Below are 27,851 nucleotides of genomic sequence, written 5' to 3'. Positions count from 1 at the left end.
TATGAAAATTCACACAAAAGAAAAACTATGGAAAGCAGTTTGGTGATTTCTCAAAGAACTTAGAACTAACATTTGACCCAGAAATCCAATTACTGGTTATATACACAAAGGAACATAAATCTTTCTACCAAAAAGACACATGTGCACATATGTTCATTGCAGCAGTATTCACTATAGCAAAGAAATGGAATCAGCCCAGATACCCAACACCAGTAGACTGGATAAAGAAAAGATGATACATATACAGCATGAAATACTATGCAGCCATTAAAGAAAAACAAAACAACATTCTTTGCAACAACATTAACGCAGTTGGAGGTCATTATATTAAGCAAATACCCACAGAAACAGAAAATCAAATACCACATGTTTTCACTTATAAGTGGGAGCTAAACATTGAGTAAGCAAGGACACAAAGATGGGAACAATAAAAACCAGGGCCTACTTGAAGGGGGAGGGAGGAGGGCAAAGGTCAAATAACTACCTATTGGGTATTGCACTCACTACCTTGGTGACAAGGTTATTTGTTCACCAAACCACAGTGACATGCAATTTACCCATGTAACAAACCTGTACATGTATCCTATGAACCTAAAAGTTGAGAACAGAAAAAAACAAAAACATTAACCCCCAAATGATTTACTGTCACTTAGGAGAGGACAGGGGTCTAGGATATGATGATTCACCAAAGCTTCCACAGTCAGGCCCGGTGGTTCACACCTGTAATCCCAGCACTTTGGGAGGCTGAGGTGACCAGATCACTTGAGGTCAGGAGTTCAAGACCAGCCTGGCCAATGTGGTGAAACCGTGTCTCTAATGAAAATACAAAAATTAGCTGGTGTGGTGGTGCATGCCTGTAATTCCAGCTACTCAGGAAGATGAGGCAAAAGAATCGCTTGAACCCAGGCAACAGAGGTTGCTGAGATCACGCCACTGCACTCCAGCCTGGGCAACAGAAGTGAGACTCCATCTCACTTGGAACCAACTCAAATGCCCATCAATGATAGACTGGATAAAGAAAATGTGACACATATACACCATGGAATACTATGCAGCCATAAAAAAGAACGAGTTCATGTCCTTTGCAGGGACATAGATGAAGCTGGAAACCATCATTCTCAGGAAACTAACACAGGAAGAGAGAAAACCAAACACCACATGTTCTCACTCATAAGTGGGAGCTGAACAATGAGAACACATGGACACAGGGAGGGGAACATCACACACTGGGGCCTGTCAGGGGGTGGGAGGCAAGGGAAGGGATAGCATTAGGAGAAATACCTAATGTAGATGAGTTGATGGTACAGCAAACTACCATGGCGCATGTATACCTATGTAACAAACTTGCATGTTCTGCACATGTAACCCAGAAATTAAAGTGTAATAATAAAAAAAGAAGGTTCCACAAGGTACAAGCAAGGGTGATCATAATGGAACACTTGCACGTTGGATATCCAAAGGTATAGGAATAAAAATGTTTGAGACTATTGGCAAATAAAAAAAGATATGATATTCAGAACAGATTATATTATCTCTCTAATTTGGCATAAGCAGTCTGCAAAACAAGGGTGTTTTGTTAACGATTCACAACTTGTAAAATAAACACCACATTATTCCATCTAAAGTGACAATTGATTTCCACAGTGTTAAACCAACAACTTTGAAAAGAATTTCATAGTCCAGTCTGATGCCAGAATCCTTATGCTTCTTTCCACTTTTTCATCAGTGTATATTTTATAAACATACCCAATGACAAATGACAGCAAAGATCACTATTTTACATTCTCCCTTCTACTCTTCTACTTTTCCATTTTTAATTTGTTCTTTAATATGAAGTTCTTAAACTCCTTATTTAAAGATATCCAATGCTATGAAAATTTGATGTGTATACTTCTCCATGATTATACATATACAAGTATATATTTATATATGATTTGTTTTATTTGATTTTTAAATAAGTAATATCATTCTATACATATTAGTCTATGGCTTGGTTTTTAATATGTTATGATAATTCCCAAGGGTAAGAAAATACTTATATTTTCCAATTTTTGCATGCATGCATGCATATCTATATGTAATTATACACAAATCAGTGTATATAACACATGCTAGATTGCTCTTCTTAATATAATATTTTAGCTGTTCTTTTTTCCTTCTTTTCTCCTGTTTTTCCTTTTCCTCCTCCTTCTGCTCCCCTTTCCTCTCTTCCTCCTCTGTCTTTATCTTCTTTGATCAGACCACTCCCTTTTTCTGGCTAACAAGTGTGGAATGAGAATGCTTAAATTCAAACATCGGGTCAAGCAGATATGTTGCCTAGAGCAAGATAACATTTCCTCACTTGTAAAATGAGGATAAGCGAAAGCCCTACATTTGAAGTTTTGGTATTATTCATACACAAAAATGTTTAATATAATGCTTGGCACATAAAGAGAATATAATCAGTGTAAGCAGTTATTAACTGCCCTGCTTATCTTTCCGGCCATTCTATTTATATTTTTCACTTGTTTCGCAGTGTTCCAGTTATGACAGCCTTTTCTCTGTTCCTTAAATAGGCCAAGCTTTCTCTTGCCTTAGGGCTTTTGCACTGGTTGTTTCACCCTTAGGTATTTTACTATGAACTTACTTATGCATCTTTTTGCCCTCTAACGTATTATATATAAGTTCTATAAAAGTTGGAATCTGGTTTGTTGTGTTCTACACTGTGTCTCTATAGCCTAATATCATGTATGACACAGAGTTTATGGTTTAACATGTACTTGTTGGATGACTGTAAAACTCCATTTGATATTTAGCATCAGAGTAACCCATAAAGATAGGTATTATTTCCTCAATTTTATAAATAATAAAAGTACAACAATGATGCTTAATGCTTTATTGATAGTTAAGCTGTTGAATTGGGCTTGAATGCACTTTCCTTTTCTGTGTGTTGTATTATTTCCACTGTTTCCTATATGTTATGCATTTTTAAAATACACAGAAAATTAGCTTTATGAGATTGTAAATTTCTTTGAATCATGCATTTTACTGTCTCTATGTAACAATTATAAGCTCACAATAAGTACACAATATGCGTTTTTTATTACTAATGATTCTCTCCCCTTCATGGGTTTATGCTTTTTCTAAATGTATAATATTTGTCTAAACCATATATATAAAATACATAGTATGTGTAAAATATCCTTTTCTAAGCTTGCTATAAAATCTTACTTGTTTATTTAGGTGTTGATTGTTAAAATTAATTTGGCAATAGGTATGCAGGGGATGTCTCTGAAACCCTTGGAAGACATTGATGGTTTATGAACTTCAACTAGCATAGCAGATTGAAGGCAAATCCCAGGCCAAATATATGTATATATATGTGTGTGTGTGATTATATATTATATTATATTATATATTATATATTATACATTAACATAAAATATATAAAACATCCTATATTACGTGTAATACATAAAGCATCCTATATTACATGTAATACATAAAGCATCCTATATTACATGTAATACATAAAGCATCCTATATTACATGTAATACATAAAGCATCCTATATTACATGTAATACATAAAGCATCCTATATTACATGTAATACATAAAGCATCATATATTACATGTAATACATAAAGCATCATATATTACATGTAATACATAAAGCATCATATATTACATGTAATACATAAAACATCATATATTACATGTAATACATAAAACATCATATATTACATGTAATACATAAAACATCATATATTACATGTAATACATAAAACATCATGTATTACATGTAATATATAAAACATCATGTATTACATGTAATATATAAAACATTATATATTATATGTAATTTATAAAATATATACTATTATATGTAATATATAAAATATATTATATATATTTATATATGTAAAGTATATATAATATTTATATGTAATATATAATATAAAATGTTATATATTATATAAATATTATATATAATATAAAATGTATATTTTATATAATATATAAAAATTATATAGTTTATACAATATATAAAATATTATCTATTTACATATAATATATAAAATATTATCTATTTATATATAATATGAAAAATATCTATATATAAGATATTATCTATTTATATATATCAAATATTATATATTATCTATTTATATATAATATGTCAAATATTATATATTATATATATAATATATCAAATATTATATATTATATATATTAAAATATATAAAATATTATATATGATATATATGTTAAAATATATCAAATATTATATATTATATATAATATATTTAAATATATCAATTATATATTATATATAATATATTAAAATATATCAAATATTATATATTATATATAATATATTAAAATATATCAAATATCATATATTATATATAATATATTAAAATATATCAAATATCATATATTATATATAATATATTAAAATATATATTATATATACGTTTATATTATATATAATATATAAATATTATATAATATATACACGTATATATTATATATATAAGGCATAAGACAACACAGAGAGAATATGTTTAATACAACAGCAATTTAGAAGTAGGAAACACTCATTGCTTATGAAATAAGGGAGGCTATGGTAGTTGCTGTGCTGAGCAGTGATGACCAAGTGAACATAAGTGGGATATTGCAGCCACAAATACGAACCAAAACAGAATAGATAGAATATTTAAAAAAAAATTAGAAAGCTACTGCTTAGAATAGGCTTGACTCACATAGCTGTACTGAGGTGAAACTAAACCAAGAGATCTTTGGAAATTTTCTCCTGAGACATACAAGAATTTACCTAGCAATATACAGTAAGTACCCTATAAATCATCAGGCTGGCAAAATCATGGTTTGTGTAATACTTGACATGGAAAGTTAACCCCTTCTTTTATTTATAATTAGAGACAAATGAAGAACTATGTAGAATGTGAGGCAACAAGAGGTGTTTAGATTGTTCTTTCAACACTTAAAGGCCTGGAATGTCTTGTCCTTTTTCTCCATTTTTACTGTAATAAAGGCAGTCCAAATTCTCATCATTTAACCCCTGAACGAAAACAGGATCCCAATAACTTATTCCCCTGATGCCTGAGGCCACTGCACAGTGTCTGGAATTTTCCTCTTAAATGTGAACTGACCGTGGTGGTCCAATGCTAAAATCTCACTTCAGGCTCCTAGTGAAGAACTGTTAGATCTTGGCTAACATCACATTTCTCTTGGACAGCTCACATATTCATAGTTGTCTTCTAATCTTAAAATACACATAAATTCACTCAGCAAGCTTGTAAAAATGTACACATTTGGACCTCAAATTCAAAGATTCTAATTCCATATTTCTTGGATGTGACTTGGCAATTTACTTTTAAACACATGCTCCAGCAAGTGAAATAAATGACTATATAGGCATGAAGAACTACTTAGATGCCCTAAACACCCTGCTATTTTACAACTATTTGCCAAGAACATCTTCCCTGCCAACTTGATCTTTTTGTCTTGGAAAATTGCTACAAATTCCTCACAACCCTGTTCAGGTATTTTTCAGGTACTGATCCCTTCTCCAAGCTTTCCGTTATTCCTCCTTCCCTCCACTAGATGGTTAATAGATTCTGTCTCTATATTAATTCGGTGCCTTGCAGATACTTATTTTACTGCCTATTTTATATTTTGGCTTTATTGTCATCTTCACAAATAAAGTGTAACCTCCTGAAGGGTTGAAAATTACTTTTGGTATTAGTGGTTAGCAAACTACTTGGCACATGTTAATGAAGAATTAATAATTGCTGAATTTAGCATTTTTACACTGACCCTAAGAGTAAGGACCAAGTTCTGGTTCTATCATTTTTGTTCATCTAATTATATGTAGAGATACAGATATACATATACATATATACATATATAAATTTGAACACAGGGTTCTCCTAACATACATCTTAATAGGTACAGAGGAGAAAGATCTTGGGTGTTTGAAAAGGTAGAGTTGCCATTTTCTCTCTGTACTCCATGATTTTTGGATCAAGAATATATCTAGAATGTCACCAACAATAAATAAACTATGCTGGGAAAATCATTTATAATAGACAGATTTATAATGTCAATTATTAACATACTGCAGACTTTTTCAAATAGGTGAGTTCACTTGGAAATTTTAAAAATGCCAACTGGTCAGTTCTGAGATCACAGAAATGAAGATTCCTTTGCAATAAAAAGAATCACTTTGTTTTTTTGTTTTTTTCTAAATCTCCACATCTGCTTATAGTGACTGTACCCAAATCAAGGAGTTATAAATATTGATCTGGTAACTTCAAATTGAGAATTCATAGTCACTAAAATGGGTTGCCTTAAGAAAATTCTTTTTATCTTTCCATCATCCAAGGTCATACGCCTCTTATCAGAGGAACTACACATATATTACAAAATTATTTTCACTTTTTCTCATGAATTTCTATGTATACACAGATCTCTGTATGTAGCTAATAACATATTTAGGGCAAAATGAAAGAAAGGAAGGCAATATTTCCCACGCTCCTAAGTTAAAAACCCCAGTTGTCTGTGTGTAATATGGAAATATTTACATATTATCTGTACAGATTTTGATCATATGCCAAAACATGTCCCCCTTCAAGTCCTATCTGCTTTGGACATCCAAATACAATTCAAATAACTTTCAACAGTTTTACGTGTAATGAATTCTCAGCAAATTAACACAAGAAAAGAAAGCCAAACACCGCATGTTCTCACTCATAAGTGGGAGTTGAACAATGAGAACACATGGAAACAGGGAGGGGAACATCACACACTGGGGCCTGTCAGGGGGTCGGGGGCTAGGGAAGGGATAGCATTAGAAGAAATACCTAATATAGATGATGGGTTGATGGGTGCAGCAAACCATCATAGCATGTGTATACCTATGTAACAAACCTGCACGTTCTGCACATGTACCCCAGAACTTAAAGTATAATAATAAAAAAAGACCAAAGACATTTTTGGTGTTTAAATTATTCTTAAGGCTGTATAAAATTAACTTGTGAAAGTTGATCTAACTAAGATGCAAAAAATAAAATGATCAGTGATATGGTAGATCTCTCTTCCTATAGAGTAGCGATATTATTTAACATGATCATTGTTTCATTATAACAATTACTTAAAAAGAAAATTTTGACTCCCATTTGGTATAATTTTTCTGGAATTGGGTATTAAAGTGTAACTCATATTGTTAGATATTTTTCACCTTGCATTGTCCATCACACTATCTACTGTATCAAATGCACAGTTCATGAATCAGATAAGCTCTTTTATATATCTGATATATCATAATTTATTAAACTTGAAATTTTTGCATGGAAAATATCACATCTGAGCCACTTGGAACTTTGGAGTATAGTGAGACTTCAACACACCGATTTTTTTTCTCAATCCGAATAAAGCATATTGGAAATATGCATACTTGCTTAAAAATCGTTTCTATATAGTCAGTATTTAGGTGGATAATTCAAAAATACTCTACCTAATATAATGTGAATACTAAGGACTAAAAAATATGATTAAATTTGGAATCTCAATTTTAGAGTTTTTGAGATGAGGTTTTTTTGAGAAATTAAATAAACATTAAATCATTTTCATGTTCTATAAAAATGTATGTGGGAAAGTGTTGATGTTTAGTATTTTTATAAAAATGCAACAAAGTATTCTAAAATGTAAAGAATGCTTGTCCTAATACCTAGTAAGTAATCCTTAACATAGAGCTTGAATCATGTAATAAATTGCCATTGTTCTGCCCTAAATTTTCAATATTAAAGGTTAACACTTTTGGGTCTAATAGAATAACAAAGCAGAATGACTCCTAAGACATTCTTCAATTGACTAAACTGTGAGTTGGTACTGAATTGCCTACAAAACTGGACTGAAAAAAACAGTGTTTGCATTTCAGTAAGGTGAATGTAAGAAAGCCAATTATTAACTCATTAGTATTCTGCAGCTTTACTTTCAAAGGGTAGGAGACAAAAAAATGAAAGAAGAAAGTACATATAATTTTCTGTGTTTATTCTACTGACTGTGTGAAGGTATCAGGGCAGAATAACATTTGGAAAAAAACAAATATGTATTCATAAATTCAGGAGACAAATTCTTTTTAAGTGCAAAACATGATTTTTTTTGATCAACTGATTTAAAAAAATAATAATATGCAAAGCAGTGGTTATTTCCATATAACCTTAGGCTTTTTCTTAATAACAACACAATTCTAATTTTTGCCTTTAGGATTCCTTTAATAATTACATGGCTAATAAACTATTGCTTTTCCTCATGCATATATAAAGAAAAATACTGACTTGTTCCTTAGGAGAACATTTCAGGGTATTATTAGAAGCATTTGTCTTGCACTTTACACTATGAAAGCACTTTAATGATCTCACATTGTTTGGAAATCACAATAAGCTTTTGAGGTAAGTCTCCTAGCCTTATCATTTTACAGATTTCATTTAAATACTAATAATCCTTTTATTCCTGCATAGAGTATTATTTAATATATTTAATTCATATATAATGTATATAAAAATATACATGCTCTCTCTATATATATACACACACATCTCATATGCATGTTTTTTAATGCTTTTACATTTTTTCCTTAGTGTTTTATTTTATAATCAGTGCTTTATACAAGGATGCATTCCTTTTGAAAACTATGCTTCCTTCAGCTACTAGGAACACAGTATGTTATATGGAAAGAAAAAATGAAAACCTCTGACAATGCTTGTAGCTAATATTCATTAGATTCTTTTTGCTTCATAAAGTATATAACAAATTTACATGCATTTTACTCATATGATCTCTCACATCAAGCAGTAATGGTGGGTATGTTATTGCTCCTATTTAACAGATGAGAGTACTGAAACATAAAAAGGTAAGTAAGTTTCCCAAGCAAGTAAGCAAGTATAAGTCAAGATCTGAAACATAACAATGTGTTTGTGGAATCTGATTTTTAAATACTGTTAATCACTTTAACAGCACTAATTTGGCAATAACTTATTTCAAAAGCTGCTTCCTTTCTCTAAGCCTCAATTTCTTCATATTAAAATTTCAGTATGAATATTGCAACTTTTAGGATACTCATAGCACAAATATTGTGTCTAAATTAGTGATTATCTTAGTACTGAGAGTAATGGTGCCAATAATAATAATTTCCATTTACTAAGTCTCTACCGTATACCAGGAGCACTGTGAACATTACTTCCTCTAACCTGCATAACACATCTCTAAGATGAGCATTTCCCATTTTATAGTTAGAAAAATTAAGAATCAGAGAGATTAATTTTCCCAAGATCATGTAACTAGGACATAGAGTATCTGGAGTTAACATCCTACTGTATCTGACTCAAAGATATTTATTTTCTTATCACCAAACATTGTAAGTAATTTTTATTGTATTTAGCCAGCACACTATCATACATTTACTTAAACAGAGTAGATATCCTTATCTTTCACCTAGAGGCATTGCAGCATGCTTAAGGGCAATGCTCCTGAAATCAATATAGTACCATGGAATTAAAAACAAGAAAAAAACTGGGCAAGCCTCAGTCATACTCTAGTACAGATGTTCTTCGACTTATGATGAGATTATATTCAGTAAACCCATCATAAGTTAAAATATCCTAAGTCTAAAATGAATTTCATCTACCCAACCTATTAAATGTCATAGCATAACATAGCCTACCTTAAATGTGCTCAGACCACTTATATTGGTCTACATTTGGGCAAAATCACATGCTTATTTCATAATTAAGTGTTGAATATCTGATATGATTCATTGAATATGGCACTGAAGTGCAAAACAGAATGGTTATATGGGTGTTCATCATTCATGTACATAACTGAAAGCACAGTGGACATAAAGAGTGTTTGAAGCATTGAACTAAAATTAATTGCTGGATGTTGGAGATGCTACAGCAACAGAGTCATCAATTTCTCCTTCTTCTGATGAGGTTCAAAAATAGCTGGTACAGGTTGAGTAACTCTTACCTGAAATGCTTGGTATAAGAAGTGTTTCAGATTTCAGATTTTTTTGAATACTGGAATATTTGTATTACATAATGAGATATCATGGAAAGGGGACCCATGTCAAAATGCAAAAGTCATTTACATTTCATGTATACACACATAGCCTAAAGGTAATTTTATACAATATTTTAAATAATTTTGTGATATTTTTACAGGAGGTCATATGTGGAATTTTCTTCCTGTGACATCATGTTGGTGCTCAAAAATTTTCAGATTTTAGAGAATTTCAGATTTCAAATTTTCAGATTAGGGATGCTCCCCCTGTAGAAGAAACTGGTGATTGACACTTATTGATGGTCTAGAGTTTGATATGGTTTGGCTGTATCCCCACCCAAACCTCATTTTGAATTGTAGCTCCCATAATTTCCACGTGTTGTGGGACGGACCCAGTGGGAGATAATTGAATCATGGAGGTGGTTTCCCCCATACTGTTCTCGTGGTAGTGAATAACTCTCATGAGATCTGATGGTTTTATAAGGGGTTTCCCCTTTCACTTGGCTCTCATTTTCTCTCTTGTCTGCCGCCATGAAAGATGTGCTTTTTGTCTTCCACCATGATTGTGAGGCCTCCCCAGCTATGTGGATCTGTGAGTCCATTAAACCTCTTTTTCTGAATTCACAGTGTTCTTTGGAAAGATAGCAAGTATTGATTGTACAGCTTATTTCTTATTATTACATATCTTTAACAAGCAAGAGCATTTTGTCTCTGCCTGTAAGTTCTTATGAGTCTCTCCTAATTGACGTACCATTTCTTTAACATCTGTATGTCACTGCTGAATGCAGCAAAGGCCTCCACAGGTTTCCTTGCTGTACACTTTCTTGGTTCCTTCGGTTTAACTTCTTCCTCTGCCTCAACTTCTTTACTTCTTTCTTCCTACAGTTTGATCACTTGAAAACTCAATGCCAACAAACCCATGGATATCCTCTTCATCAATACCCAATTCTAGCTATTTCTCAAGTGCTAATAACTTGTTACCTACTATTCATCAACAGCAGAGTCTTTGTTAAAGCTTTTGAATGTGTTCACATATGTCTTCAAAACTTTCTTCCACATGCCAATCATGCACTGCTGAGTGACTTCTTCCCATGCTGTTGCGATGTTCTGGATGACACTTAGGATGTAAAAACTTTTCCAAAACTCTTGGAGAAGTCGGCCAGACTCAGTCACTTCACTAATCTACACAAATCCTTGGCATAAATATACTTCGAAGGGAGCTATTGCTCCTTGTTCCATTGGTTGAATGAATGTGGTTTTGTTCAGTTTCAAATACACAGTCAAAAAAATTGCTTTTATTTCTGTTTGTTTATTCACTTTTCCTGATTGTCTTTATGCAGAGCCCTAAAGAAGTTAGTGGGAAAGCCAAACCCTTGACATCAGCAGAACTTTGAGCAGTATATTTGGTTCTTCATTTCTCCTGAAAAGAGTGATAGCCAAAGAACATCTCTACCCTGATGCCCTGGGAAAAGTTAATAGTTTGGCTGACAGTACTTGAACATAATTGGAGCATTGGTGACAGGGAGGTCTGAAGAAGATTTATGTGATTAATTCTCTCTACTTGGGTACAGAGCTTAAAGACATTTGTGTCACATATAGGTGCTAACCAAAGAGTAACTTCAGCAGATGGATAAGTGAAACCATTTGTGGGAGATCAAGTGGGTCCCCTTAGTACTCCCTTGTGTTGTGATCAAAGTTATTGGAAAACTACAATAGACTAACACAGGAAGAACTACTAATGGCCAAGGCTCTTCAGGTACAAAATTTCAGGTCATTGTTTCAGACAAAGGACCTGATGATCTGGTTAAAATAAAAGTAATAATGAAATAGGTAGTACAAGAAGGAAGCTATAAAGAAGCTATGACCATGTGACCAATTGCAAACATAAGAATTGTGATAATTATGAAAAGTTCTTTCTTGTTTTGGTGTGAATATATTTCAAAAAGATTAACCAAAGTTTCCCTTTTTTCCACGTCTCCTGCCATCTAACATAAAAATATGATAATAGTAATTAACTTTATGTCACCGTATTTAACTCATATGATACTAAAGAGGGAGAGGTGTATCAGAAGTGGAATGAACATCTCCCACTGGTGAATAAATGACTTTTCTGAGTTTGTATCCACTTTCAGAGTGATGGTTAGTGTGCTTTCAGTTGGTAGAAGGATAGATGCGTCATCTTGGAAAGAAGCATGATTTTACCGTTACCTTTATTTGGAATGTAAACGTGATTTAAAATGGAATAGATAGATGTCAATTTGAGGGGTAAACTTTAGTGAAACCATATTTTTAAGAATAATTTTTTTCCTGTTAAAATTGCTGCAGCACCCATTGTACCTCGTGTGGGTACCCTGTTCTGCTCTTGCATGCTGTTGCTGATCTGCTGACTTTCCTTGTCAGTGTGAAGTAGTTGCTAGCATACAGGTTAAAGGTGGTAACAGATATGGGTTACAATTATTGTCCCCATGGACTCTAATTTGGCTTCATGGATATCAGTTTGCCCTCACTCTCCTCTGATTCACACTAACTTTTCCTTCCTAACTGCCAGCCTAGAAGACCTGCAGCTTCTTCACGCCTACCACCAGAAACAGAGAGAATAGCACTTCACAGATTGCTACATCAGACCCGTTTTGTAGAGTTTATTTTTTACAGAAAATCTTGATTCATATTGATTATTGTGTTGTTTGTTTCCATATTAAGTCTCAACTGATGTCTTCAGTTTATGTGATATATCATATGGTCACTTTATGGATAATGCATTTGGGTGATCACATTAAATTTGGAAAATAGTCTTTGAACTCCTGGAATTTTAACTCTCAATCTCTAACCAAACACATATCTAGTCTAACTTTCTAAAATATGATTGAAATAGATTTATATAGCTACTATATTTTTAGTTTCAAATTTTCTCTATACGTTTTTAATAGCATTGTTTAATACAAGTCCCTGGATATGTTTTCTATGACCCCAAAATGCTTTGAAATTATGAGTCAAATAAGGTATGTGAGTGCTTATTTTTTTTTTCTTTGGGGGAGTATTTTCAAATGAACTTTGAAGCCCAGTTGGACACTAACCAAACATTTAAGAAAAAATACCATAACCCTTGATTTTATAAAAGAACTAATACCTGCTAATCAAGCTCAATAATGAAAACCCAGAGATTTCATCTTTCAAATTCCAAGTTGATATTTGGTGTTGTTATTTATGATGTCAAAAGCCAACAATTTATTTCTTAAGAGAAAATTCAAAACACCCCTTCTAGGGTTCTTGACCTCCAGATATCTTTCTGTCCACCAAGATGTCTAATAAAACATAAAGTTTCCATGATATAAATTTAATATGGATTACTGAAATTTGAATAAGAGTTCTTATTAAATTTAAAAGTACAGAGTATTCTTTCTTCACTAGTGTAGATGCAGGTATGGTTTCAGGAAACCTATCATAGCTTATTTTAAAACTCTATTGATTTTTGAACATGGTATAGACGTTTCTGGCATTATGTGTGTGTGTGTGTGTATGTGTCTGTGTGTGTCTGTGTGTGTGTGTGTGTGTGTGTATTATTGGGGGATGATGCGTAAAGGTCTACCAATTAACTGTACAAACAACATCTTGCTAGCCTATAAAAATGGCATTACATTTCATTTTAATTTTTTAATGAAGAAAGGGTTATCAAAATTTAGTTACTACTTCTGAAAATTTAATTTTAATTTTAAACTAGAAATGGCAAATGGATTTTTTCCTCATTTCATGAACTGCAAACTCACATGACATATTGATGTTTGTTAAATCGTTTGCAGTTTCTTAGAGGTTTTAATTAAAAAATATTTACTCATGCAGAATAGTTATTTTTTTAAAATTACTAACACGTGGAATACACAGCAAATTACTAATGAAAGTATAATTTGACTTTCCATTATTTTCTTTAATTCAAAATAGTATATTCTGTCTAACTATACTCTTTAAAAAATGTCATTTCATGATGCACGTGTGTACTTTATCTAACTTCCTTTAAAGGCTAAAAGACCTAAGTGAAGATTTTACCATCAAAAGTTAAAAACTAAAGCGAGCCATTTTCCAAGAATTAGACCGTATTTTTACACAGCCATTAAATCATACCACATGACAAGGCTGATAAACTTCATCTGTCATATGAAATTATCTAATACCCCTAAAATAAAATATAATTTTATAAATTTACCTGGTTATCTGAATAATCAGATTTTTCATTTTATGAAATATTCTTAAATGTACAAAACATTTTAAAAATATGAATACATAAAATATGTATATTTTATACTTTAATTTGTGATAGTACGGGTTTTAAAATACTTTAGTGTTAGATTTATTTTTCTTTGATTTGGCCGAATATTCTGTTTCATTTATTTATTTATTTATTTATTTATTTATTTATTTATTTATGAGACATAGTCTCACTCTGTCACCCAGGCTGGAGTGCAGTGGTGCAATCTCGGCTCACTGCAAACTCTGCCTCCTGAGTTTAAGCGATTCTCATGCCTCGGCCTCCCAAGTAGCTGAGATTACAGGCGCACGCCCCCATGCCTGGCTAAAATAATATTCAGTCTAATTTTATATGTCTACACACAAACGCACCAGTATTCCCTCACATTAGAATATTGTTATATTATTTTCTATTATTTCAAAAACATCTTACTGAACATAAAACAAAATTTTTGTCATCACTGTAGACATGACAATGCAAGCAAAAACATACTTGAAATTAAAAAGAATCACACTATGTATTTTTATACATGCAAGGTGAATTTTGATTAAGGGTTAATTATGTTAAAAAATCTTAATCATAGTAATACTCCAAACTATCCTAAATAGGCAGGTAAGTCTCATTTAAGTCTGATGCAGCTGTTATTTGTGAAATTCATGTTAATGTCAACGGTTCACTTTCTCAAAAAAATAGCATTTGAAATGCCTACTATGTACCAGGAGCAATTCTTGGATTACAGCAATGAATCAAAAAAGATAGTCTTTGTCCTCACAGAAATTGCAATGTAATATAATGATCCAAATATTCTCTTTTCTGAGATAAAAGATGCTGACAGTTGTTTGCAGAAAAATATTAGCCACAGGCTTGCATGTTTACCTTTCATCTGTCTTCTCCCTAGAGCATGGCTTTGTATTCACAGGCTTACAAAATTCTGTCTTTTTATATAGGAAATTCTTCTTGTTTTCTAACCACTTTGTTAACACAAAAACAATTATGTGCTTTACTCATGTAATAAGATTTACAGAGGATATTTCTTTTACATATTGTTAAAATGTTAGTGCTATCTATGAACAATTATATCACAGAATGAAGAAGGCACATCTTTGTGTAGTCTTAATTTTAACTAATAGCCAATAATTGAAAAACCCAAAAGTAAGTTAATCTCTGAATCCTTCTAAAGAAAACATATATATAATTACAATAATGTTCACACAGCTTCCTATGAGTGTTTTATTTGCCAACAATAATAAAGACTTTATACAAAATAGTGATTTTTAATCAGATAAATATATAAAGTTAGCAATTTAGGATTATGCGAAAGGATAATAATTATCTGTTAATTTTAAATTGCTGGTATTTTAGTCGACTAAAAATCTATCATGCATATTAGCTGATTTACCTCTCCTGAAAAAAAAAATGAAAGCAAGGAGTAGCATAGTTAGTTTTTGTAAAAAAAGTATGAACAAGTATGAATAAAATTATATTTTGTGAGATTTAGCTGGAATTTTGAAATTGGCTGAAATAAAGTTGAAATAATTGTTTTTCTCCTAGGATTCAAAATAGACTTCAAAAAAAAAAAAACCAGTTTTAACTGAAACAAATCTATTCATTGTGAAACATTATTTCAAATACATCAGGGTCCAAGGTGTCAAAAGAATATTCAAATAATACAAATAAAACATTTACTTAGCAAAACTTTCATATTTGCTATGCAATACAGAATGGAAATTCTAGTAGAGGTATCAATTGATCATCAGTAACAGAAAAACACAAAGAAAACATTTGTTATAATAGTGTTCCATAAAACTTACTCATTGAAAAGAAATTTTAGATTGATTATTTCTAAGATTTGGTAAAGTCTCAAGTGTAGCATGGAAATTAATCACTTACTGTTTTTAAGTCATTTATAATATTTACTCTGACTGTTGTCAATAAGATCCCTCATATCTCTAAATAAACCCTTTTAAAGATACTGAATAAACTCCATAGAGAATACTGACGGGATGCTATTTGCTATTTTCTCACAAATAATGCTCACACCTTGCCTGTCCCGAAGTACTAAGATAAAACCAAGCACATTAACCAATTTTCACCAAAATATATTCAATAAAGATCATTTTATCAAGCAAAGTAAATATGTTTGTAAGGATTTATCTGAAATGTGAAGCTGCTACTATTGAATCTTCCCTCTTTATTAATGATTTTTTAAAAGAGAATGTAATATAACAAAAATCACCTATTAATTTTGATGGTACCACACTATCAAATTTTCTGACACTAAGTATTACTTTCCAATAGAAATTCACCATGTTCATATTGACCTTTGGGATAATCCTCTACTATGTGTTAAATGAGGCAGTGATATCACTGAGCCAAATTGAACGACTTAATGCATTTTCTGATTTTTTCTGAGTAAAACATATTTTTAAATAGTAAAGTTGGCCAGGCGCGGTGGCTCATGCCTGTAATCCCAGCACTTTGGGAGGCCGAGGCAGGTGGATCACGAGGTCAGGAGATCGAGACCATCCTGGCTAACACAGTGAAACCCCATCTCTACTAAAATACAAAAAATTAGCCGGGCATGGTGGCGGGTACATGTGCTCCTAGCTACTTGGGAGGCTGAGGCAGGAGAATGGCGTGAACCTGGGAGGTGGAGCTTGCAGTGAGCTGAGATCACGCTGCTTCTTTCCAGCCTGGGTGATAGAGCGAGAATCCATCTCAAGAAAAAAAAAAAAGGAATAAAATTATCTGTGATTGTGAACAAACATATCTACACACAGTTGTGAATTTGAATTTTTAATTACGCACTGCTAGGACATTGAATGAAGGATAAAAAAAGAATTATTCTTTGTAAATTATATGTTACTAGATGAGGTCACCATCAACTGATTTGTTGGCAAATCAATTAAAAAGTCAAAAACATTTTTGACTAATCTACATATATTCAATCAACATCCATCTTCTCTATTTCAACCACATATGCTCTTTCTCATCTTCTCCAGCTATCTTCTTGCCATTTCTTAAACTTATCAGCATATTTATCTTCAGAGTCTTTGAATTTATTCCTCTGTCTATAATGTAAATTCCCTGGATGAATGCATGGCTCACATCTTCAGTCTTAACTTTATACGGTTTTGCTCAAATGTAATTTCCTCAAAGAAACAAGTTCTCTATCTGAAACAGCATCACTGCCTCCTCAGTTGTTCATCACACCTTGGTTTCTTGCTCTGTTTCATTTTTTCTCCCTGTCTCTACCTCCATGTGGAAAGTGGTTTTGCCTGTTTTCTTCTCTGATGCATCACCAGTACCAGAACAGATTCTCACACAATATAGAGTGTCAATAATCATACCTTGAGGAAATAACTAAGCAAATAAATGATTAATGAAATGACTGATTGATTGAACACAAAATTATGTATTGAGCATGTGTTCAAGATTGTTTGTAACAGGGAACGAGAGAATTGCAAGCAGGTGGTCTTATATTTTATTTCAGCTGTTTTGTTGTAAAAATGAAGACAAATTTGGGAGAATAATTTTACTACTATACTTTGACTAGGAACTATTGTCTTTCTTACTCAAAACCAACTTAAGAAGCAACTCTCTCAACCACACCCAAGTCGGCCAACTCAAAGCACTGCTCTGTAAAATTGTAAATTTTCAAAAGCAAACATACAAATGACAGTAAAAGCAATAACCTAGTTTCCAATGTGTCCTGAGGTACATGAAAAGAGCTTAGTGCTAACCAGGTCAGCATTTTTGGCTTGAGAACCAAGGATTACTGTATGACAAAATGGAGAATCTAGAAAGCAAAAACTTGGATCAATAGTAAAAAAAAATCTTGATTCTTGACATCAGTGGCAAGTTGCTTTGGTGGATTTTTTTAAAAAACACTCAATATATTAGTATATATCTACATTTTGTTGAATAAACCCATTTGAATTTAAGCAAAAGTAGTGTACTTTAACAGTGCATAGATTATAACAATTTCATAAAAATTTTATATTGAGTATACTCAACAGATTCATTTCTATTCATACTGAAAAGTAAGTATACATTCTTTGCTTACACTACCTGATACAAATATAAAATAAATGCTCATTTTAGTATAGATGTCACATTTGTATGAAGTAGTAATAGATGAAGGGATAGCAAGTACTTTCATATTCATTAAATCACATGACATACTTATATTTAGTTGAATTACATAAGTAATTCAATTTAGGAATAGTTGGCATTTGAATATTTGTTCTGAAAACTGCTGTAGGAAATATTTTAAGTCTGAAAAATTTTCAAGATAGTTTTTGAATTACTATTTATATCTAGTAATTGCTAAGAACCTTTACCTTTATACTATTGATTGCTGCACTCTATTCAAAAGTGAAGATAGTGATCAGATTTTCAGTGTCTTAACAGGGAAGAAACTCACAGCTCAATTGTCTCAGCAACACAAATCCAAAGTCTAACAGTCAATATTTGATCATAAGGAATGGAAGAAATGAAATACCTGTTTATGGTAAAAGGAAATTTAGAGAAGAAAGGCCTTAAAGACAGGGAATGGTAAAATCTAAGACCTCAAGAGAGCCCGTGTAAGGAAGAGAGGATGGAGAAATACTGCTTAGGAAAGTTCTGTACAAAGAAAAGCTTCATGAGCTTTATTTCAAAGCCAGTAATTGAACTTTGGTGCTTCCTCCACTCTTCATCGATAAATTTCCACAAGCAACTCACTCCCCAAATAACTTCAAAAAAATTATACAATCTAAATGTAAACTTCTTCATTGAGTCCATCATGGTATCCTTGGTTGATGTTGCTTTCAAATTATGGAGATGCCTCAGAATTACCTTTCATTTCCCAAATTTACTGAGAGTGTACAATATATTTTAAACTTTAAATTCATAAAGCTCCTTCAGGGTGGGTTTTCTAATCTCTCACATAGTGATATCCTTTTGTCTCTGAATCTGTCCATTTCTGTACAGTCACCGTGGTGTGTTCTAACAATGACTTAAAATCATTTTCTCCTTCTCTTTACGTAGCAGTGCCTGTACACTTCAGCAGATTCTGAGAATTAGTTTGAATGAGTGGTTCCAAAGCATGTATAATGTCAATCTATAGTTGCTGTAAAGCAGCCAAGGACTCTGATGTGGTTGGCACTCTGTGGCAGGTCTTTAAATAGTCCCAGAGTAACGGCCCCCACCTCTCTCCTTTAAGTAAGGCTTCAATGCTATAAGCTACTTAGAGTCAAGAGAAACTAGAAAATATCTGTTCAGAAAGGTACTTTAGACATTCTCCTTTAATTAAACATAGATAATGTGGTCTGTTTCTCTAAATGCATTCTCCCCTCAAAATGAAATTACATACTAAATACGTCCTACATGCTAGTTCAAGAGCTTTCTGGTGGTAGTCAGGAACCAATATATCTCTGTTTGTCCATTTTGCCCCTTTACAACGTAAGCTTAGTATTACCAGCAATTGTGATGAAAATAATCTGGCCATCAGAGAAATGCACATCAAAACCACAATGGGATACCATCTCACACCAGTTAGAATGGCAATCATTAAAAAGTCAGGAAACAACAGGTGCTGGAGAGGATGTGGAGAAATAGGAACACTTTTACACTGTTGGTGGGACTGTAAACTAGTTCAACCCTTGTGGAAGTCAGTGTGGCGATTCCTCAGGGATCTAGAACTAGAAATTCCATTTGACCCAGCCATCCCATTACTGGGTATATACCCAAAGGACTATAAATCATGCTGCTATAAAGACACATGCACGCATATGTTTATTGCAGCATTATTCACAATAGCAAAGACTTGGAACCAACCCAAATGTCCAACAATGATAGACGGGATTAAGAAAATGTGGCACATATACACCATGGAATACTATGCAGCCATAAAAAATGATGAGTTCATGTCCTTTGTAGGGACATGGATGAAATTGGAAATCATCATTCTCAGTAAACTATCACAAGGACAAAAAACCAAACACCGCATGTTCTCACTCATAGATGGGAATTGAACAATGAGAACACATGGACACAGGAAGGGGAACATCACACTCTGGGGACTGCTGTGGGGTGGGAGGAGGGGGGAGGGATAGCATTAGGAGATATATCTAATGCTAAATGGCGAGTTAATGGGTGCAGCACACCAGCATGGCACATGTATACATATGTAACTAACCTGCACATTGTGTACATGTACCCTAAAACTTAAAGTATAATAATAATAATAATAATAAAGAAAATAATCTCTTGTTCAGCCCAAGATGATGTAATGAATCTGTCATTAAAGTGCTGTTGAGGACAAAGATCAGGAATTGAAAGCATCTAACAGAGCCCAGGATGAGAAAGTTTATGGATCTCCGCCTGTTAAATTCATAATTCTTCCAAGCATACACATATGTATAAATGCACTTGACATATATATTCACAAAGAATATTTCCGTCCCACAAATTATAAAAGTCTTTGAGAGATAGAGACATGTGTATAAATAAGTGTTCTATAAATGTAGCTCAATGACTTACATAAACAATTAGCTATAATTTAAAAAATGAGCTATTTAGATGCTTTGCTTTAGTAGTGAATGTATTTAGCTATAGGGATTATTTAGCAATAGACATCAGTTAAGTGAGCCACAGGCAATTTGACTTGAAGTAAATTTACTAATTTAGCTGATTAAAGATTTGTTAGGCCTTTCTTTTCAAAGAAGCCTCAAAGCCTTTAAAAATGAGTGCTCATCATTCTGGTAAAATAGGAAACCCACATGTTTTATTACTACCAATTAAAAGATATACTGGAAAGGAGAAATTAAAAGAGTATAGAGCAAGACTAAAAATAACTATCTCTTTTCTTTCTTTTTCTCAGACAGGATCTCACTCTGCCACCCGTGCTTCAGTGCAGTGGAACGATCTCAGTTTACTACAGCCTCCCCTCCCAGCCTCCTAGGTTCCAGTGATTCTCGTGCCTCAGCCTCCCAAGTAGCCGGGACTATGAGTGTGTGCCACCACACCTGACTAATTTTTGTATTTCTAGTAGAAACAGGGTCTTGCCATGTTGGCCAGGCTGGTCTTGAACTCCCGAGCTCTAGCAATCCAGCTGCATCAGCCTCCCAAAATGCTGGGACTATAGGCATGAGCCACCCAACATGGCCAAAAATAGTTGAGTCATCGGGAAGTTTAGATTGCCTAAAGAAAAATATAAAAATATTTGCATGGATTGTTTCCCTTAGATTTTTAAGACAAAAATGATTAAAGCACTACATTATAATATCTGGCAGAGGTTCATTTGATCACCATATTTTTAGAAATTTAATGCAAAAGAGAAATGCAAAACATTTATTCTCTAGATCAGTATTTATACTTCTTGTGATGACTTAAATAACCCTGGCAGCTTTCTGAGTAGTTGGCAGTTTCTACAAAATATGCCAAGTAAGGAGTACAACATTACTATACTATATCATGTCATTTTCTTCTAAAACACAAATATTGAACTTTTACCACCTGCTACAGTACAGCAGTGCTATGGCAACATCTTCGTAGAGTTCCTAAGCTCCTTTGAAAAGTAGGATCTAATCAGCACAAAAGGAAATAAACTATCATCATTGCTGTTGCTGTAATTACCTAGTTGGCAAAATAAGCTCTATACAGAATCATACATCAAAACAAATTTGCTTAGGAAAACTAATGTTTTATTTCAGCCCAGCTTATATTTTCAAATGAATTGGTTAACAATTAGAAAAGAAATTGTTGATAAACCTTGCATTATGTTTATTGAATTTTTATTTCTGGCTAAAAAGGTTAACTGTTTCCACTGTGGAATATTTAGAAAATATAGATTTCTTTCTTTAAAAATAGTTAACCATAAGGAAGCCATAATTCATCATTGTAACAGAGAATCTTTTTTCATATATCTTTTACTTTATAGTATTTTGATATTTTTTCTCTACTGTAGACACATTTGGGATTTACTTCCAACTTACATAAATGCATCATAATAACTCTAACTCCATATGATTTTATAATCAATAAGGATAGATTTTAAAAACATAATCAAAATGTTCACATTTTTGTAATTACTTAATGTGGCAAACATTTTATTAATACTTAAATTTGTTTAAACAGAGGCCAGCAGTACTGTAGATATTTCTGAGTGATTTCAAAGAATGTGCAGGAATATACGTCTGTGTCAATTCTTTAAACGAGTAAAAGGAGCATCTGTAATGCAGCAAAATCAATCATGAAGAAGTAACTGATGCAGGAATTGCCTACACACGTTTTCAAAGTACATGTACATGTGTAGATTGAATTACAAGAAAAAGGTCACTTTCTAATAAGGCAATTGACAATTATTTTGTAAAAAATATAAAAGTGCAAGCGCATACTTTAGAACAAATATTAAGTACAAGCTTACTGGAAGAGTCTATCATGTAATTAGCAGACAAAATGAGCCGCAGACCACGTTTACATAACTTAGTTTAAAATAGAAACAGAGTCCCAAGAGATAACCATTTTACTGCTGCCCAGTTGAGGAGAAAACACTTTCAATATTTCTACATTAAAGTTCAGAGAGTCAAGGCGGCTGATGCAGAACAAAAACACTAATGATAAGGAAAAAAAGTTTTTCCAAAGAAGAACTTGATATGAATTAGATATTAATTGTTAATTACTTCAGAAGGCCCAAGTGAAAATTCAGACTTCTTTCTCTGCTCTTGGCCTTATTTCATGTTCCCGCTTTCTAAGCACATTAGGTTTTCCTATTAATCAGTCACAATCACCATGTCTAATCGACTATGGATCTAGATCCTTAACAGATCCCGGCCAATAGAAGTTAGCAATGTAAGGCTTGTTTTGTGGTTCACTTCTTTGGAGGAATACGTTGTGTTTCTGTTAGATGACTATATACATGATAGTCAACTTCCAGCCCATATCTGGATGCATTCTTGAGATGACTCTGAATCAAAGAATTTCTTTTAAACCAAAACTAAATATTTATATTAATTGAAAGAGACTTTTATAATGTATTCCAAGTAAAGCATGAATTTCCAGAGAGTGGCATAATTTAAACCCATACTGGAGGGGAATTATACATGGATTTGGGTTGAAACTTTCATTTTAGTACCTCTAGTCATAGCAGATTGAGAATTAAAATCTGAAGAAAACCCTCTTAGATAAGACATTTGTAAAATAAAAAACTCACTCACCATTCCGACTCTCTTCGTCAATAGCAACTATGGTAGCTGGGGGTCCTCCCCTAGCTAGTTTGCAATCTAAAGAGAGAAAATAACCAAAAGTAAGAATTGACTGCAGGGGTACCCACACTGAGAAAAAAATTCATTGAGATGTATATTAATATCTAAAAAGGAAAATCTTGCAATCTAATTAATATGCATCACTACATTTAATATTTTTAAAAACGTTTTATAATAACCACATAGATTCCTTACCACACCATAATACAGTCACTTTGTGCATCACAAAACTACTCGTATCTTACTGAGAAAACATCAGCAGGGACCACTGGAGAGCAGAAGTCCTTCAGGACAGAGACAATGGGATGGAAATTTAACCCACAGAAATAACAGAAAGGGATGATTAACAAGGATAAATTGTAATTAAAGCATCACAACAGAAACAAACATAATTGGACTTTAATTGTGATAAAGGGTCTAATTAGAGAGCATGAATAGAATTTTAATAATGTTCTAAAGAGAATAAAACAAAGACAAGCAATGCTCATGAGGCTGTTTGGGGTTTTTATTTTTGTCATCTTACCCTCATATTGCCAGTCTGGAGTCAAAAGTATAGAGTCATCAATGGAAGCAGATCAGAAAAATAGAAGAAAGAAAGGAAGAGAGAATATATGTATATATTTAGTGAGAGATTTAAAGATATAAAAAGCATTATACAATAACATTATCTAATGATTTGTGGAAATAGAATATATAAACTCTCTATCAGATTTTCTACTTCTAATATAATGTTAACACATTCACTGGATAATACACATCATTAGCATTTTAAAAGCCATTACAAAAAAGACTAGAAAATAACGTAAAGTAAATTGGTATTTTTCTTACGAAAAGATAAATACGAATTACTTATGAACAGTCTGTTATCTGTATGCTGAGAAAACTTCAAGAATAGTGCCTGTCAATCAGTAGTCATGATTAATTCATTATTTCAAACACTGCTAATATCCTTTCAGATATCACATGATAATGAACATAAAAAATAGTATCACGAGCTATAATATCCATGACAGTTGAAATGTGAAAGCTTTGCCTGCAGAATGTCAAATGTGCATCTCTGAGACATAAAGTACTCTCCTAGGAAATACTTTGTGAGGCAGAGAGAGCTATGTCATGCAGTTATACATATATAGAACACTCCTGTACAGCAGTGCAAATTAATTTTGCTTAAAGTTTTCCAAATTTGTGTGTTATTTGGGAAATAATTTCAAGGTTTATTTACTTATTTATTAAAATTCTGCCATTTATTATGTACATATACATGAATAATTAGGCCTTCAGGAAGCACTCTTCTGTATTGTAAGGTATGTACTCTCTCATATGAAGCAAAGAAGCTGGGAGATCTACAAATTTTCTCTCTTTACACTTGTCAATATTGAAGGAGTTCCAAGTCATAACATTTTCAGTTCTAAAATATCTCATACTCATTATGCCTCTTCTTCTCCTTATGCCCTCCTACAGAGCTCAGCACTACACTATTTGTCATCTCTGCTCTTGATTTAGTTTCCTTGCTGTTCTCCCAGAAGTCTTGTTCTCATCCTGCATTCATCTATTCCTTTCATGAGAATGATTTTCATGTACCCAAATCAAAAGTGAAATAATGGCACTCCTCTGAACAAAAACCTTACATGTTTCTTTTGGAGAAAATGAAAAAAAAAATCAGAAGAACAAAGTTTCTTCACATGGCCTTAACATCCTTTATTGAGAATTAAGCAACCTGTCCTTCAATTACATGAATCCTCTTACTGTTGCTGGAATGTAGCTTGTATTTTTAGCAAAATTTTGTTATCTAAATTCATTGTTGCCTTTTTCTGCCTAGTAAATCTCTGCTTCTTTTTGTAGAATTAGATATTTCACATATTTGCACCTAGTGCAAATTAATTTTGATTAAAGCCTTCCAAATTTTCATGTTACATGAAAAATGATTTCAACATTTCTTCATTTACTGTTTTATAAAATTCCTCCAATTATTATGCACATAGAAATGAATAATTAGGCTTTGGAAAGCACTGTATTGTAAGGTATGCACTCTGTCATATGTACATACACACATACATATACACACACTCATGTCACTGTGTGCCAATGCCATAATACCTACTGAAAATAGATAAAAATTATGTATTTTAGTGTGAATATTGGTAGAGGAATAAATATTTAATCAACAACTTTATGGGCAAGCAGAATACTGAAAAATAAAAGAAGGGGAATTTTGGATATAAATGTTTTTAAATCTTTTTACAGTTTGTTACTATTAAGTTTAAAGGTAGGCTTTATGAAGCTAAGCCAAATAATATCTTCATATTCCAGCCCTTCCTCACTCTCCACCTTTCCCATTCTCAAAGTTAATTCTCCATTCATACCAAACCAAATTTATGTTTTTTGCATCAACTCTTAAAATATACTTTCCACTCTTCTTCCCCTGGTTAATTTTATTCCTTTTTCAAGAATCTGCCTAGGCATCACCTCTTCTTGAAAATCCTTCTCGTTGTCATTCTAGATTAAGTGCTTATTCTCTGTATTCCTGCAGTACACACTGTATCCCATTGGACTAATTGCCCCATTGGCACAATACTAATGTGTCTTCCTCTCTCACAAGAGCTCCTTCAGACCAAGCCTGCATCATTTTCACCTTGGTAACCTCAGAACCTGATACTGGTCCTGAAAGAATGTTTGTTGACTTTTTCCACAATGTAGTCTGCTAAGCTACAATCTTCCATTAAAACCTCTCCATAAGAGCAGCTCAGAAGTCTCTGTTTTCACTAACCCCTCAATAGCAGAAACAGCCCAGAAGAAGCTGCTTAACTACATTTTCTCCTGCTACAGTACCCTTAGATAATTCCCACTAAGATTTATTATTTTAGTAGATTCAAAATTCTCCCCAATAAAACATTTTTTATATACTACATATACTTCTGGATAAATACAAAAATAGTTTAAACTTTTTTAAGACTCAAAACACAAAACGAAAAGAGGTTAGGCAGACACATAATAAATAATCTATTAATAACATTGTTCATAACAAAGTGTTTTTAAATGATGCGTTCATGACAGCATAATTAATTAGTTTTGAAGTGCACAAAAGCATTTTTAATAAGAACAATTATATTTAGAATTGTCTTGAAAAGAAAGTAATTTGGATGTAATACCCAACTATATATTATGTATGAAAATACCCAAATGTAAATCAAAGGGAAGACTAGAAAGCAATTTGGGGGATGGGGAGATTGTACCCTATGGTCTGTGGATCATCTGTCTGCCACAGGAAAGTCAGGTGAGCTGCTGATACCTGTACCTTGGAAATGGACTTCCTTAATCTATTTAATTTCACCCTTGACTGTCCTGGTTAAATCACAAATTCATTGTTTTTCATGCCTAAAGTTTCTAGCCTGTTAGGCCTATACTCATTTTCCATATCCAATTTGTTGTAAAGTACAGGATATGAATACCAATAACTGAATGCTCAGTGTGGCTTATTTTTGCGAACTTGTCACAATGCTAAAAATAAGCCATATATTTAAAAACATTCATATGCAATAGATGGGATTTAAAATCCAAAGAGAAGAATTAAAAAGACAAATAATGACTGATCTCACAGATACTAAACCTGTGATACTCTGTTTTCATTGTAGCCTGAATTTTAAGAGCATGTTACAGACAGGTCAGACAAAGGCTTTTGAAAATCTAGGATTTTCCAAATGTGCTCATTTCGTAAAAATGAGAGCAAGCAGCCAGGAATTAAAATTCTATTCCCACTTTAGCCTATTCTCAAAATGTTCTTTTAACGTTGATCAATGTGTTTTCAATAAAACTTCAAAACTATTTACTTTAAGAAAATATATTAACATAGTAATTGCCCTTATATGTTAATAACTTGTGTATTGAATTTCCTACCCATATTTATCTTCTGAGCCTGGGTCCCATTTGCCCAGACAACTTCTGTACTTGCAATTTCAAAGTTGTCTTAAATGTAGCCCTCCAAATCGCATCCCCGTTGCTATCATAGCCCAAAACTGGATATTTTCAGATATATTATTTCAGTGAATGGCATAATTCTGCACCAAGCCACATAAGTCAGAAACCAGGAAGTCACATTTCACTTTACCCATCTTTCTAGCTTTCCAAAATGCACCGATCGATAAGTCTTGAATTTAATTCCTAAAGAAAAACTTGTCATATCCACTCACTGCTTTCAATCTGCAGTGGTACCAGGCTAATCCTGTCTCTTACCTAATCAAATAAGTTTTTCTAACTGCTTTCCTTACAATCAATCTTGCCCTTACTCTAAGTTAATTTT

The 27,851-nt window shown here is 32.7% G+C and overlaps 1 protein-coding gene across 18 annotated transcripts in view; it reads right to left on the bottom strand.

Moving 5' to 3' along the window:
• The window catches only part of PCDH15 (protocadherin related 15), a 1,013,670-nt gene that overhangs the window by 722,054 nt on the left and 263,765 nt on the right, over positions 1-27,851 (bottom strand). For 14 of the 18 annotated variants that reach the window (XM_054522581.2, XM_063727642.1, XM_063727641.1 and 11 more), the window contains 2 exons: positions 24,078-24,092; positions 23,507-23,572 (listed from right to left, as the gene is read on the bottom strand). In XM_054522581.2, the coding sequence (XP_054378556.2) occupies positions 23,507-23,572; positions 24,078-24,092 (81 nt within the window). Of the gene's footprint in view, positions 1-23,506; positions 23,573-24,077; positions 24,093-27,851 lie in introns of those variants that run through there. The other 4 variants (XM_054522573.2, XM_054522582.2, XM_054522583.2 and 1 more) reach the window with 1 other exon arrangement.

Source organism: Pongo abelii, chromosome 8, assembly GCF_028885655.2.
Source record: "Pongo abelii isolate AG06213 chromosome 8, NHGRI_mPonAbe1-v2.0_pri, whole genome shotgun sequence".
Classification (NCBI taxonomy): domain Eukaryota; kingdom Metazoa; phylum Chordata; class Mammalia; order Primates; family Hominidae; genus Pongo; species Pongo abelii.
The sequence above is the reverse complement of the archived record's forward strand: the minus strand, read 5'-3'. Positions and strand labels throughout refer to the sequence as shown.